This window comes from Lates calcarifer, linkage group LG6, assembly GCF_001640805.2.
Source record: "Lates calcarifer isolate ASB-BC8 linkage group LG6, TLL_Latcal_v3, whole genome shotgun sequence".
NCBI lineage: Eukaryota > Metazoa > Chordata > Actinopteri > Centropomidae > Lates > Lates calcarifer.
In genome coordinates this window covers 8967964-8983429 of record NC_066838.1, presented here as the reverse complement: position 1 = coordinate 8983429, position 15466 = coordinate 8967964, and the positions used below count along the sequence as shown (strand labels likewise).

Here is a 15466-nt window from a genome sequence, read left to right as displayed (position 1 = left end):
TCAGAAGCTTTGCTCCGCCTCACTTCTCGCTAACTTGGAACTCTTGATCAATGATTCACTCCCCTGAAGTCGACCTTCCTTTATGACCATCTAAACAATATTTCAGAGCTGAACTCAGATCAGCCTCAGCTGTGAGACACCTGCAGCTCTGGCAGCTCTGTTTTGAGTCTCCTCTGTGTCCTGACCAGATCGGGCTGCCTGCACACGCTGATCACCTCATCCCCTTGCACGCAGGTGAGCAAACTGTTCTGATTTCACACTGATCACCTGGATTATCTGTTAAGTTCCTGCTGAATTACAGAGATTCTTTTCTGCTTGTGGTTAGACATCTGTTGATTCTCACTTCTCTCCTGATCAGTATTGTGGTGGTGCTCCGGCACAATGCAATCCAATACAGACATATGATATGTGACATGCTTAGTTTATAGTTACCTCAGGTTATTGATCTCCATGTGGAATCATTATTAGTCTAATATAGAGATCAGACTGTCTGTTTTTACAGGATTCATTGGTATATATTTGTGAGTTTTGGAATCTGTGCTGAGAAACCAACCAACCTGTATTTTCACATTTTCTTCCTTTTTAAATCAAAAGGCCTAATGTTTATTTTAAAAGGGCTGTGCAGTAATTACATAGTTAGTTTCTATGTCTTTTGTGGTTTCGGTACTTAGAGTATTCTTGGGTGAAGTCTCTTTTCTGTCAGGCTCGTCTCATGCACCGTGGTTATTTGGAGTTTAGTGGTTCAGAGTCTCTTGCTCCTCTGAGGAGTAAACCTTTGTACACAGAGCAGATGTTTGCCTCAGGTTGTTTTCCCTGAATGTTGCTGGCAAAAGTGAGCAGCTTTACTTGTTGATCTTCCCGTGGGAGATCATTGTTATTAAAAGACGATCATGATGATTTAGAACTGTCGAGAGTGATCATTTTAACCTGCTGACGTATCCTCTCTCTATCCCTCTTTCTCCTTATTTATTAACAACGTGAGGTCTCATATTAATTCACCTTGACTTGACAGCCTATCAAGGAAGTGCATTTCATTTTTGACTATTAATGTCTTTATCCAAAAGGAGAAAGAAAAAAATGAGGATGCTCTTGTAGCACTGTAGTTTTAAAAAAGTCTTTATGACAGGTTTATGTGATCAAAAACCAAAGAATCCGACACACTGTCCATCACTTGAACTCACTTTATTTGTGCAGCATTTCGGCATGTGTGGACAGTGAAGTTATCATATAATAAATGAAAAGGAATTTACCTTGAGAAAAATGAATAAAAACTGGACACAACCAGTGTTAGGTAATGCTTGTTTTGCCTAGAACTCCTCTATTATGACATTAATTTCTCTATATAGTGATCTCCAAGAGTGGTATTTTCTTGCATACATGGAGTTTATTGAGATTACTGCAGGATGTTTTTTGTTGGTGCGTCTGGATTGATTCACTGCAGATCTGTGTGGCTTCATCAACTTTATAAAATTACACTAAACTCACTCTGCAAAATTAAATGTCAGATTTGGCACCTCCATCATCTTTAAATATAAGAACAGGCCTGGAATTCCTGAAGAAAAAGATAAACTGGATTAATACGGACTTTTATTTCCTTTCCCTGTGTGTTTCAGAGAGCTTGGTTATCCCGTATTTTCTGAGAGATATTAGAGTGACACAGCAATATTTACCATGTAAACGTGTTCACTGATACAGTTCTTCCACCCACATGTGTGCACGCGCGCGCACACACACACACACACAGTATATAATGTCCTTCATTGTGCTTCTGTTGTTCCAGCATCTTGTTCCTTACAAACCAGTACTACCAGCTCCTCCGGATCCTTGGGCTGTCATACAGAGGTCAGCAGTTGATTCAGAAACACACACACACCGGAAGAAAGGTATGTGCGCGTGTGTGTTGCCCAGCTTTTTCTGAGTCTCGTGAGAAGAAATTTCTATGTGTAATGAGACGAGGTCAAAGGAATAAAAGTTGATGGTTTGAATCACGAACTCCTCACCACAAATGCTGACCCTGTCTCCTCTCCTCTCACAGGTCTGTCAAACACTGATGCTAACTCTCCAGTGGGACTGGAATGGGTAATAGTCATGGCTCACTGTAATGTGAGTATATTTTAATCTCTGTACTTGTTTGAGATCGTCTTTTCCATGTTCGCTTGATGCTTTCTCTTTATTTCATTTTGGGGCCAGGGCCTGTTTAATCATGTGAAGGAGGAAACATGCCTGCAGCAGTGCTCAAATTCCATTTTTAAGAAAAGGTTGTTTGTTTAAAGTCTGCATGTGAACAAACTATTATTAGCAAAACATTCAGATGATCTGGTGTGTTTTTGGTTGTTTGTGTTGTAGGTCACCCAGCGTGATCTCACGTCACATCACATTATATTAGGTTGTGTCATGTCAAGGCGTCTCCTTCACTGCTATAATTGAGTAATCGAGTTGGGTGGCAACAACAACATAAATTTCTGGAATTCATTAAACATATCAATCAGATGATTTCCATCAGTGAGATGTTCTCATCATGAGTTCACAGTAATCATGCAGTATGTGGCAACATGACTCAGATCATCATGTTTTTATCTTAAGACTCAATATTCTTTGCTTTTGTGCTTTTGTTGTCTGTTATGTGTTACCAGTCTATGGAGACCACTCACAAACATATAGTTTAATATGCTCATATTAAATGACTATTAAATCACTTTTATTGGAGTGTGAGGCCCAGTTTCTCTTTCCTGGACTATTTTGTCTAGGCTCCGTCAGACCAGACCATTAAGGTCATGTCCGCACAAACCTGGTTACCGTAAATTTGATAGTTTTGTTTTTTAGTTCCCAAGAAGTAAAGAGATTTTTCACACCCCACTATTGTGCTTTTTGCAAAGTAAAAAATCTCATGACGCCAGACTCTTAAGGTTTTTGAGGAAAACTGATGCTGTCCCATACCTTACTATATGATCATTGATAATACTCAATGTCATTGTTCGCCAAACTAAACAGGACCGAGGAGAAGATATTTTGATTTGGTGTTTCTTTTCAAAAATGACCTGAAAATAATAGTGTGGACACAGTGTCATGTGTATAGCTGCTGCTGAACAGTGCAAGTGAATGAAAGTGACTGTTATTAGATATCATTCGTTCATAGTTAATGTATCTTTGTTTAGATGAATGAATGCAAAGTGTAGTTTTTCTTTGTATAGTTGAACTGTGTGTGGTTTTTTTTAAGATGTGGTCACCATCCTCCTCTCCTCATGATGATGTCAACCTGGGACCTTCAGCAAACCCACAGTCAGTAGCTCTGCTGTAGCTCTCTTTATTATAGTACACTGAGATTTTTTCATTAAGCTGTAGAAAACAAACTATTACTGTCTTTGCTGATACTGATAGATCCTCAGAAGATCTTGTGACTCCCACAAACACCATCTTTTTATACAGTATATTCTACATTTATGCATCAAAACACATTCTTAAAGACAAAGGACACTTTTTTTGCTAACGACTTTTCCAGCATTTGTAAGCTAATACAAATACAGTGCTTTTGAGATTACTGTGTACGTCTGTATAATGCATTTAATGGACTACTCTCTGTCTTGTTTCAGTGCCAGGCCCACTGACTTTGACTTCTTGGCTGTCATTGGCAAGGGGACCTTTGGAAAGGTGACACTGGAACAATTACTTATTTATCTATCTACCCTGTTGTAATTGTTTTTCCCTCTGCAGTTTCCTTATTGTGACTCATTCAGTTCACATATTGACCAGCAGAGACTCCTCAGTGAAAGTGGTTTAAACCAGATGAGGCCTCTCTGGCATGAGGGTTACATTGAGGACATGAAATAATAAACCCCGCAGCAGGCATTAATGGCGGGTCGTATAGATTAAGAGTTACTCTCTGCGGATCCACTTAGCAGCAGCGATTTTATTGTACTGACCTTGTGAGACAGAAGAGAGGGAGAATTAGAGAGAGAGTGATACTGAGCTGACATGTTGCTGACATTGCAGACAGGGTCAGAGAGAGTCTATCTGCTGACTACTGTCTGATCAAAATGTACTGCCTGCTTCATGAATTATTAACTTTTCAGTCCTCTGAGGCCCAGTCAATGGAACAGTAGAATAGTAGAAAGTTTAAAAAAGCAGCAGAGGAGTGTTTCTCATAAAGAATACAATAAACTCTCGATATGATTACTTTCCTTTGTCGGCAAGTTTGTATTTCAACATAAAAATGGTGCTAATCGTGTTTATATTGTCCGCAGGGCGATGTCAGTCCTTTTTTTTTGTATCAACATGCTTCTCAGATTTCTCAGTATCATCTGTTTCCACAGATCACATATCTTTGTGTTGTGTGTGCTGTTCTTAGAGGGGTTTGATGCAATGTCCTGACAGTGTATGTGTGTGTGTGTGTGTGTGTGTGTGTGTGTGTGTGTGTGGATGGTGGTGTAGCCTGTTTACCAAACAAAGCCCTAACAAACAAACCTTCATGCAGGTCCTGCTCGCCAAGCTCAAAGCCGACAACAAATTCTACGCCGTCAAAGTGCTGCAGAAGAAAGTCATCCTGAAGAAAAAAGAGGTGGGCTCTGCTGTCCACTGTTAAAAGTTTTTTACTTTTCTGCCATTATAATTTCTCTCTACAAAGTTCATTATGAGCCCAACCTCCACACTAACACAAACCAAACCACCCTTAAACTCTAACTCTCCACTATTCAGCTTGATAAAGGAGAGTTTTGATTTTCAGAAACACAGTTTTTGATTTTGTCATCTGGCTACAAAATGAATCTCATCAGAACAAAATATTTTGAAAATTCTAACTGTACTGCTGCTTATAAGCATGACCTGATACAAACTTACCAACCACAAAGCCTCGATATGACGTCTGATAAGTGATCCAATCATATTCATTTTTATGAGGATTAGAAGCAGGAAGTCCATTAGAGTAAATAAACATATTTTGAACTACACAGTGCTCTGATGTGCCCAACTAAAAGCAGATGAAGGTGGAAAATATCTCAACTTCAGCCAAGAGGAAAATGTGTGTGCATGAACTGTGTGCGACTATCTTTGAGTGTTATTAGTAAACAGCGTTTTGACCCAGCAACACGATCTGAATCTTATCTAATCTACAGCTTGTTCCGTACAAAGGACGAATTTTACAACTCCCAGAAAATAAACTGGGCCACCTCTGTGTTTGTCTGACAACTCAGTGAGATTATCTGACCAAACGCACTTGTCGTTCTTTCATTTGGAGTGTTTGCCTCTGCTCAGGTTGAAGTGTTATGTGGTTTTCACTCAAACATACAGTATGCAAAGACTTAACAACTGAGAATATCTACCTTTTTACAGCTAAAGGAGAGATGGAAAAGTGCTTAAAAGAAAATGTAGAAACTGGATTGTTTTTGCAGTCATCCTCCACCTTCTTCCTCAGCTTCTCTCCCTCTCAAAGTTAAGTTTGTTATTTGCGGTGGAGTCTGTCTGCCACCAGAAAGACTGTAATCTCATTGGTGGCAGTTTCATTTCGTTGGCTTCCTTTCCTTAGCTTCCGTCCCTTAGCCATTTAACATTTCTCATAACATATTTCATAAATGCAGACTTTAAATGTTTACATTTCTAATGTCCTGTGTGATACCAGATGCCGTGTTGGTGAAGCTGTGAAAACTCTAAAATCAAAAACCTAGCGTTACAGCCGTTGTGGGTCATGCCTCCTTTATTTTACACAGGAAAAGCGGGTGGCAACAAATGGTGGCATAGTGGTAAATGTTTCCACCCTCATGTCCTCTGGCTCATGCACACAGCATCAGTATTAAAAGAAATCATTCAATTAATTTTCTTTGTCCAGAAGAATGCACACACAGTAACTTCAGGTTAATAAAAAAGAAGCTTTCACGGCTTAAACTGTAGTCAAATGGTCATACAACTTTTTACAGTGTGTATCTGCAAAGAATAAAAAGATAGTCAGTGGATTTTGCACTTCTCTTAGAGCATGTTAGATACAGTATACACAAGAAAGGAACAGGGAAGACAGAATGACAGAGAGCATTTCATGTAGTGTGATGAAGGCCATGAACCATATGATAAATACAGAACACACAGCAACAAAACAACTCTGTGAACTACAGGTAGTGTTGGAAAAGATCCAGGAAATCACCCATGGAAAACAAATTAAGATTCCTGCACATTTCCTCTCTTTTGTTTATTGTTTATTGTTCATTTAGATCCTTATTAGCTACTCTTCCCGTAGTCCGCGATTTAATTGTTTTTACAACACTTCAGTGAAAATTTACTCATAACACATAAAAATACAAGGTAGCAAAGGTATGTTTGTTTTGCACAAACTCTGAACTGCCTTTCTTCTGTTTTGTTTTTTTCTCTTGTCTCTCTGTAGCAAAAGAACATTATGGCAGAGAGAAATGTGCTGCTGAAAAGTCTGAAACACCCTTTTCTGGTTCGGCTCCACTACTCCTTCCAGACCCCAGAGAAACTCTACTTTGTCCTCGACTATGTAAATGGGGGAGAGGTACATTATTTATTTATTTATTCATTTATTTTGATAGAGAGAAAGAGAGTCCTGTCTTAAATGAGCTGAATTTTAGTTGGGATAGAGACTGACTCAAGCTATGACATCAAATTTGCAACACCAACACCAATAAAACAAACAAAAACAAAACTGCATTGTCTTAAAGTATCTTCTAAAATAAATTCCAGGGCCGGCTGTATTTAAACTATATGAATATTTTTGACTGTGGCAGGGTTCTATAAGTTTGTACAGCTGTTCGTGTCCAAACTGTGAATAAACTGGAGTAAGACCTGGTTTAATGTATCACATTATTCCTGTACATGTTGCTTCCTTTGTGTTCTGCTCAGACACATCAGGCTGAATTGTTATTAATAAGTAATCCTTTATTTACTCATATCAAATAAAATCAGACACAGTTCGATGGCGTGCAGCCACCAGACCTGTTTTTAAGCACTTAGGCTTTTGTGCTACTATGCTAATGGTCCGGTGTTTCACTCCAGACCACAGTTAAAAGTAAATTAATATTTGTATTATATAATATTGTATAATATTGAATTAATATTTAGTTTTGTATGATATGCAGGTCGCCATTTTAGCTGGCTTACTAACATTCCCTCCCTCTGTCGCTTTGCTTGTCTTCTTAGCCCTTATCTGTCTTCTTCTACCAATTCTTCTTTAATGTCATTTTTATTCCTCCATCCATCCATCTCATGCTCTGTCTCTGTCTGTTTCTCTGCAGTTGTTCTTCCACTTGCAGAGAGAGAGATGTTTCTCTGAGCCCAGAGCGAGGTTCTACACCGCAGAGGTAGCGAGCGCCATTGGCTACCTTCACTCTCTTAACATTGTTTACAGGTCAGACTGAAATACTCTCACACACTATACACGCTCATATATTTCTTAGAATATGAGATAAATTCACAATTTATCAATGTTTTCTTTCTTTACTGATGATCTGCTTGTTAATGTTTCCTGTAGAGATCTGAAACCAGAGAACATTCTTTTAGACTCTCAGGTAAGTCAGATTCAACACATTTGCTTCAGTGCTTTGAAACTGTAAATTCTTACTCCCTCACTTGTGTTGTAAAAAAAACCAACAACATACTGTTATGTGTGAAGAATGCCTGCTTGTGTTCTCTGTGTGCAGGGTCATGTGGTGCTAACAGATTTCGGGCTGTGCAAAGAGGGTGTGGAACCAGAGGGAACCACTTCCACTTTCTGTGGGACTCCAGAAGTGAGTAAAGAATACACTTCTTCTAAGTCATGCATGTCTAACCTTAATCATGGTTTCGCTCTTTCTTTTTCTTCCTTTCTATCCCTCTCTCCATCTGCAGTACTTGGCTCCAGAGGTTCTTCGTAAGGAACCATATGACAGGACCGTGGACTGGTGGTGTCTGGGAGCAGTGCTCTATGAGATGATCTACAGCCTGGTATGTGTATTGATTTATTGGTTCTGTCCTGAGTTAGATGAGAAAATTGATATCTCTCTCACATCTGTACAATAAATATGGAGCTACATCTAGCAGCTGTTTAACTTGCCTACCAGCATCTGTAAAACTCATTAATTTAGTTTAATTTTCCAGTCTTAACGCTAAGCTAAGCTAGCTGCTGGCAGTAACTTAACATTTACCAAGATGTAAAACTATTCCTTCAAACCTGAGTGTGGTGCTAAAGGAAATCTCGAGGGAGTGTCCAAAATCGAAATGGCTCCGCCTGTAGAGTCTGGGGATCATGAATAGCTATAGATAGATGATGATTTTTAATGCATTGATTTTGGTCTGATCACAGTATTGGAGGAAAGATCACAGGAATATTAAAACATTAGGGTTCATCCTCTCGGGACCCTGAATATCCACAGCAAATTAAATTTGGATCTCATGTCATGAATCTATGTAATGATGAAAGAGTAGTTTTGAGTTATGGTGGCAGGAGGCCATATGTACAAGATAAAGTTTTTTAAACTGTAAAACTTCTTGATACAGTCTGCTTTTTTACACATGCAGAATGTGTCTTTTTTGCATTTATGTGTTCATATATGTTCATACAAGCGGACATATCGTGGGAAACTTCAGGTTTGCTGTACCTGTGCCTTTGCTTCAGCCTCCTTTCTACAGCCGTGACGTCAGCGAAATGTACGATGGGATCCTCCACAAGCCGCTGCCAATGCCTCCAGGGAAGTCTGATGCCGTCTGCTCTCTGCTGGTGGGTCTTCTGCAGAAGGACCAGCACAGGCGCCTTGGGGCCATTGCCGACTTTGTAAGTGTGTTACGTTGAAAAAAAAAAAAAAGTCATCCAACTGTAGCTGCGTAACAGATGGTTTCCCAGATAAGACATAAGCTTGGTCTCAGACAAAGGATATTTTCAAAGGACAACTGCATTAATTTATGCTTTAATTGTGGACTAAGCTTATTTACAGGGTTACAAGTTACAAGCTTATTTGAAAGATAACCAGAAGCCCAAAGTGACCCCACCTTCATAATTTCTTTGACTTGTTTTCTCATAGTGTAATACTTGTACAAACTTTTGTGGGAGTGTGGGAATGTGTCAGGACAGGAAATGTCAGCATAGTTTTATACAGTACATGTGTGACTTTTCTTTCTGTTATTCATAGTTAGAAATAAAGAACCACACCTTCTTCTCTCCAATCAACTGGGATGACCTTTACCACAAGAGAATCACTCCTCCTTACAACCCTAATGTGGTGAGTTCTGTCTGGTTGTCTCTTTGTGAGCTGTAGCTGCTCGTGTCTTTTAACCTTTTTCATAGTAAGTCTGTTCCCGCGCTCTGTCCTCTGTCAGCTACCTGTGTCCATCTACACATTCTGGTACCTTCCCACATATCTCCTCCATAATCATTTAGGTTTTTTCACACTCAACACATTTTCCAGTTGGATCAGCCAACACAACTCACTCTTGTATTCCTTTCTAAATGTCTGTCACTGTACATATCATCTTTAATTCTTTTATCCTCTCCTTCAGATAGACAGCAGCTCACCAGTTTAACCTCTTCATATTTTTTTGACAAGTAGGCCCAATAGAAACAGACATCTTGTGCAGCCATTTTCTTTGGAATTTCTGTCAACAGCATTAAAATAGTGGCTTCTAATAAAACATTTTCTCCTTCTTTAAACACGAGAAACACTAGTAATTGTGAATCAAGAAGGTTTTTCTTGGGGGGAACCTTTCATTAATGCTTTTAGCTGGGAAGGCACCTGGCTAAGTCATTATTAATAGAAGATATGTTCTTATGATTGGCTGATAGGTAGCCATTACATATGTATTCGGGTTACCATTTTAGGCACTGTCCTACATCAGTGTACCACAAGTTCACCTCTGTACCTAAATATTACATCTTTCAGAGAGGCCCAGCTGACACTCAGCATATCGATCCAGAGTTCACCAGAGAAATGGTTCCTAACTCTGTGAGTCGGACCCCGGAGCTCAACGCCAGCACCAGCTCCAGCTCCAGCAACGCCTTCAACGGGTTCTCCTTTGTTGCCACTGAGGACAGCTTTCTGTGAGACACCACGATCCTTACAATCTCGAACAGGGTGATTACACCTCTTTTGAGATTAGATCTCATGAGAATAAGATCTTCTCGTGTACTATGGCGACCACTGCAGACGTCCCATGGTGCATCCACTGCAGGGATTTCCAAATTGTTCACCTTGAGGGTGAAGCAAAGAGGGCAGCTTGCATAAAACAAAATGCCTGCAATGAAATCAAAGAAGGTTCAAATATGCAGAGCAGCCTGCTCTTAAAGAAATAGCAGGGAATCTTACCAAATATGCAGGGCATGTGGAGCATCTTTAAGATGCAATGCAGATTAGTTTTATTGAAGAACACCTGAGGCTGGATTTACACAAAAAATGTTTTAGAATTCTTTTTTATACACATCAAAGAGAAAACAACATTATCTTCCTGTGTACATCCAGACTTAGTGATGTCTGTCCCACTGATCCCATTTTTAAAGAAGACAGATCAATATGAACATATTTCTTTTGTAAATAGCCAGCTTTAAAACATTGGTATTATGTCCATAACTGAGATGACTGGCAGCATCCACTGGCTTTTATCTGTTTTTACATTGTTCTGCAGGTTCTGATTTCACAGGGAAAATACTGCAAAACTTTATGGCTCAAAAGACAGATTCCTGTGCAGGATGTTTCTCCCAAACCTCCTGTTGTAACCATTGTTAGTAAGTACACAAAGCACATATAATTATTTTTTCTTACTACATAAAACAAAAAAGAGAAAGTGCAAAGGGATGTCAGGCTGTAGACATTTATGAAGCAAGTGACTGATCATAAAATCAATTTCAATATATTTTTGTTTCTCCTTAAAGACCCAAAGAAAGTCTTTGACCAAAGAGACAAAGGAGGTGAAACAATATAACACTATGAGTAATGCGGCTAGTGTGGAACAGTAGCTGCTTGTCCTCACAACAATGGTCCTATCTTTTGATGTACTATATGTTTAAATTGATTTGCCCATGATGCACTGCTGTTAAAAAAAAAAACACTCCACACTGTAGACTTTTAAAATGTTAGTTAACTACACTGCAGTGTGAACATTATGTGAATTATGTGGTTTTGTTTTCTGTATTGTAACTGAGGAAAGTCCTCACATTGGTTTGTCTGGAGATTATTATTAGCTTTGTAACTGGCTAAGAGTTCATGTTATTATGAAAATACTGTATCTAACATCTGTAAATATACAGTAGCAGCTTTGCAATAGGATTTATGTACTATAGCAATGTGATTTTATCAGTGTAAACCATGAAGTGCCTCTCTGCTGTGGAAATGAAGTTGGTGATGGGTGAAGTTTGATGTTGGCAGTGATGTTGAGTGATATAGTTAGAGAATGTTCATCTGATGTCCTCGCATTTCATTTTTATTATCTCATTCACATATACTTAAAGTCTTGTTTTTGCATCTGATATTAAAGAGGATAATGTGTTCACATTTTATTCCAATTCCTGAAGGTAGTATGTTACTAATTACCTTTTGGTCTTGTTTAAAGCTTTAATTTCACAAAATACTGTATCAGATGCTTTTCTTTGAATCCAAATGCACCAACAAGGAGAGAGCCATTGGTTACCTTCGAAGACTGCTTTCATTTACTCATTTAAATGTAAATGGTCTAAAAGATTCAAAGACTCTCAGGAACACTCGCTGCTCTGACTCTTCTAGTTCACCATTTGCCTTCTAAAACTGTAACTCCTAATGCCGAGCTGTTATTCCCTGACTGATCCTGTAAACAGAGAGGCTGACGTTACACACTGTCAGGTCATGCTGCCAGCAGCAGTGTCACTGTGTGCTGATGTCAGCAGGAGCGAAAATCCATATGTGCGTGCACATGTGTGCGTGTGTGTGTGTGTGTGTGTGTACACAGAGAAAACTTGTTAATAAATCAAGCAGCTGTCAAAACATTTACATGTTCTTTTGAATGAACCATTAAACATGATGTGTGCATAACAGAAACAATGTTTTTGATAATTAGCCAATCACAGACCAGCTTGTAATTGTTTCATGTTGCATATACAATTTTGATGTATTTGGACTTGGAGTTGATTATCACCATTATATTTAGCTATAGGTACTTAGCTCAGCTATATGTACAAGTTATTTTACATATTATTTTTCATTCAAAATGTGATCAACTTCTAAAACAAGATGAATTTTATGTGGGAAAAAAAAATCAGGAATCAAGTCCTTACACTGAAAATATTTATATACATGTAGAATTCTTTAAAATCAACTTTTCCCCCATTCTAGTGCAGTGATCTGCTCCATTCTTGCTTGTTTCAAGATACATACATGCACTCATTTATAGAGCACTTGTCAAATAAGTTGATTTGAATCAAAACACCTTCTTCCTCAGTCAGCTGGAGATTAAGAGAGGGAGATATTTTTATCACTCTTTTTGGACTCAATTATAACCAGCAATGTCTTTTGGAGAGAGTTAGAGTCAGTTAACCCTGCATTAGAGATAATATACTTTTTTAAAACTTTACCTACATTTTGCTGATAATACTTTTGTACTTTAAATGTGATTTTGAATGCAGGACCATTTCTTATAACAGATTCTCTTTGTATTGTACACATAAACGTGATTAGTCTGGATACTTCTTCCAACCCTTATCAAAACCACTTCCTCTTTTTTCACTTCCAAATGTCAGATACGTGACTAAAACCTGTCTGATCACAATCATAGTCAATTAGCTCCTGTTACCCCCTTTACTGCAGTGGTCTCTCTGTCGTGACATACTGATTGTTTGGTATACAGTGTGTTTGTGTGTGTGTGTGTGTGTGTGTGTGTGTGTGTGTGTGTGTGTGTGTGTGTTATCAAGGGTGTCAACAAATTGTATTCATCCATGAACAGTGCCAACAGAACCAAGTGGGATGACAGAACAGAGAAACAACTAAAACAGTCAGCTGTTCACTTCAATTTGCACATCATCTGTATGTGTTTTTGTTCTGTGTGAAATCAGTACTGCATCATTTCAAATACAGCACATTCAGAAAGTATTCAGACCTAGACTGGTATACTTTATATAAATGTTCAGAGATAATGAGCAAAAATGTCTCTACAACACTAGGACAATAACACCATGAGTATAAGTCATGTGGTTGCCCATATTGTATTGCATTCTGGAGAGACCTCAAAAATATGTGCCAACCAACACTAAAAGGGAATAATACCATCACTTGCTTTAATTCTAAAAATAATAATATATTCATTATTATTAACCATTTTATTTTATCAGGGACATTTCATGTCCATAGTGAAATTTCTCATTTGTTTCTAATTAAAATGGAATATTAAGTCTCTCAAACTCATAACAAATAAGAAATGTTTGTCTGTAGCATAGGTAAGAAATGATATCACTGACTAACTGTACATTGTATGACTATAAAAAAGAAATCAACAGCAACAGAAGCAGATGGAGGGCAGGAAGTAGTTTTCTACACAGGAAGAAATTATCACAAGCTGTCAAGATGCCAGTGATTTGTGGTGTTAACAGGCTGCAAAAATCCGAGACAAACCGAGAAACCACGAAGAGCTTTTATTGAGTACCAAATGTTATACTTCACAAGGGGCAGAGACGTCCAGCGTGTAGACTGGGCTCCTACAGTCAACCTCGGTCATCAAGAAGGTCAGCTCTTATCAGAGGCATCAAAGAGGAAGATGATCAACAAAGACGTGTAGGAGGTGGAGAGCCCTTGTTGGATCTCCAGGAGTTAGCAATGATGTTCCGTGATCGACAAGGCAAATTAAGTGTATTAGTAAATGTAGTGGTAAGATGATAGTTGATTAAGGCAGACGTGATTCTGACAACAATATGTGTGAAGTTTGAGATGACTAAGCTCTCAACAGTGGTGGAAAAAGTATTCAGACCCACTAAGAATACTCCATTACAAGTAAAAGTCATGCATGAAGTAAAAAGAGTTCATACTAGCAGCAAAATGTGATTAAAATTAAAAGTAAGTAAAAGAAAGTTTGGTCCCTGTGACTGACATATTATTACTATATGATTTGACATTAGTGTGCAATCATCATGTTACTGTTACAGCTGCTTAAGGTGGAGCAAGTTTTAACTACTTTATATACAGTTACGGGGCCACCATATAAATCTAAGGGGATTTGTCCGATTATTAAGGGGAGAGAAAAGATGAGGGGAAATAACCCTAAAAACAAATTACACTGCTTTTTGGAGGATGTCAGAAGCCAAAGTGGTAACCATGCTGGGTTATTTTCAGACTTTTATTTTTAGTGCAGTTTTTCAGCTGTGTGAGCCTTAAATCAACTGTGGCCATTTGTCTGTGCTTTCTGTGCTGAGACTAAATCTTCCCCTGAAAGACTTGGCTTTCGGGCTCAACATCCCTCACTGGCACAAGTTAATTGGCATACTTCATGAGATATAGGAGTTTGTAATTGAGTGGCCAGAACTGGATATATTTCAGGTTACAGTTGCTGTGAATGTAGGCTGCTTTTGAAGTGTTTGTTGAAATACCTTCCAATTTGCTTGCTAGAGCATAACCATGGTCAAACTATAAGCGTCACTGTACTATGAAGTTTCTGATCAGTGACAATATGAATGTTTTGTGTTTTGTGAAGTCATGTTTTCTGAAATGTTGTTGTGTTTTGACCCTCAGGGCCACCATGCACAGATGTGCCTGAAAATACTGCGCAGACTAGAGGGTGAGCACACGATTGTTCAAAGTCCTTTTGGCACCAAACTTGTTTCATAACACAAACACACAGACTCCTCATACTTAAGCTCTGCAAATACAATGCCTGACAACACTGACTGTTGTCAGTCTGTGCTGATTGTTCAACAAACAATAAATTTTAACATCTAAAACACTAATAAAAATCTAGTAGCTAAATGCATTTGTAAAAAAGGGAGCTCAACAGCTGCATGACAACCTAAGCCCTCAAACATTAACATTGGTGTGTACCAACAACATTTTAGTCCTCTAAAATATCTTAGTTATTATGAAGATTTTTAATTAGACTGAAGTGTTCCATGTGTTGTTAATGTGTTCTTAATAATTTATAGTTTGTTCCCAGTGTCTGAGGCAGCTGTATACTTTGTATAGGTTTTTGAACATCTCTGTCCTTTAGAGGTAGGAAGGTAGGATATAAAAAGGTTTTTAAAAATTGCAAATGACAATCATCTATTTCACATGGAATCAACATAATTATTGACAAAATGGACAAAATGAATAGAAATAGTATGAAAGTATATTGTAATGGTATATAATATGTTAATAAAAAGCATATTTATATTTTCCCAAAGTTATTTCTGTATATGCTGTATATGTCTCAGGCTGTATGATAAGGTCCAGATAAGGCCAGATAGTAAGGATAACTTTGTTTCCATTGCAACATAGCAAAGTGGTCAGAAAAGAGGCTGATGAAAGTAAAACAAAATAAAGCAATAAAAGCACAAGTGAAACAAAGGTAA

The 15466-nt window shown here is 38.2% G+C and overlaps 1 protein-coding gene across 1 annotated transcript; it reads left to right on the top strand.

The window, feature by feature from the left end:
- sgk2a (serum/glucocorticoid regulated kinase 2a) lies at window positions 1-11923 on the top strand. The gene is made up of 14 exons (XM_018688924.2): window positions 1-234; window positions 1781-1883; window positions 2036-2103; window positions 3218-3279; window positions 3591-3648; window positions 4472-4555; window positions 6365-6496; window positions 7236-7348; window positions 7472-7508; window positions 7641-7727; window positions 7828-7923; window positions 8594-8749; window positions 9105-9194; window positions 9852-11923. Exons 3-14 carry the CDS (start codon window positions 2089-2091, stop codon window positions 10011-10013), a joined length of 1092 nt encoding a protein of 363 aa, XP_018544440.1. The 5' UTR covers window positions 1-234; window positions 1781-1883; window positions 2036-2088; the 3' UTR covers window positions 10014-11923.
- The last annotated feature ends 3543 nt before the right edge of the window (window positions 11924-15466 follow it).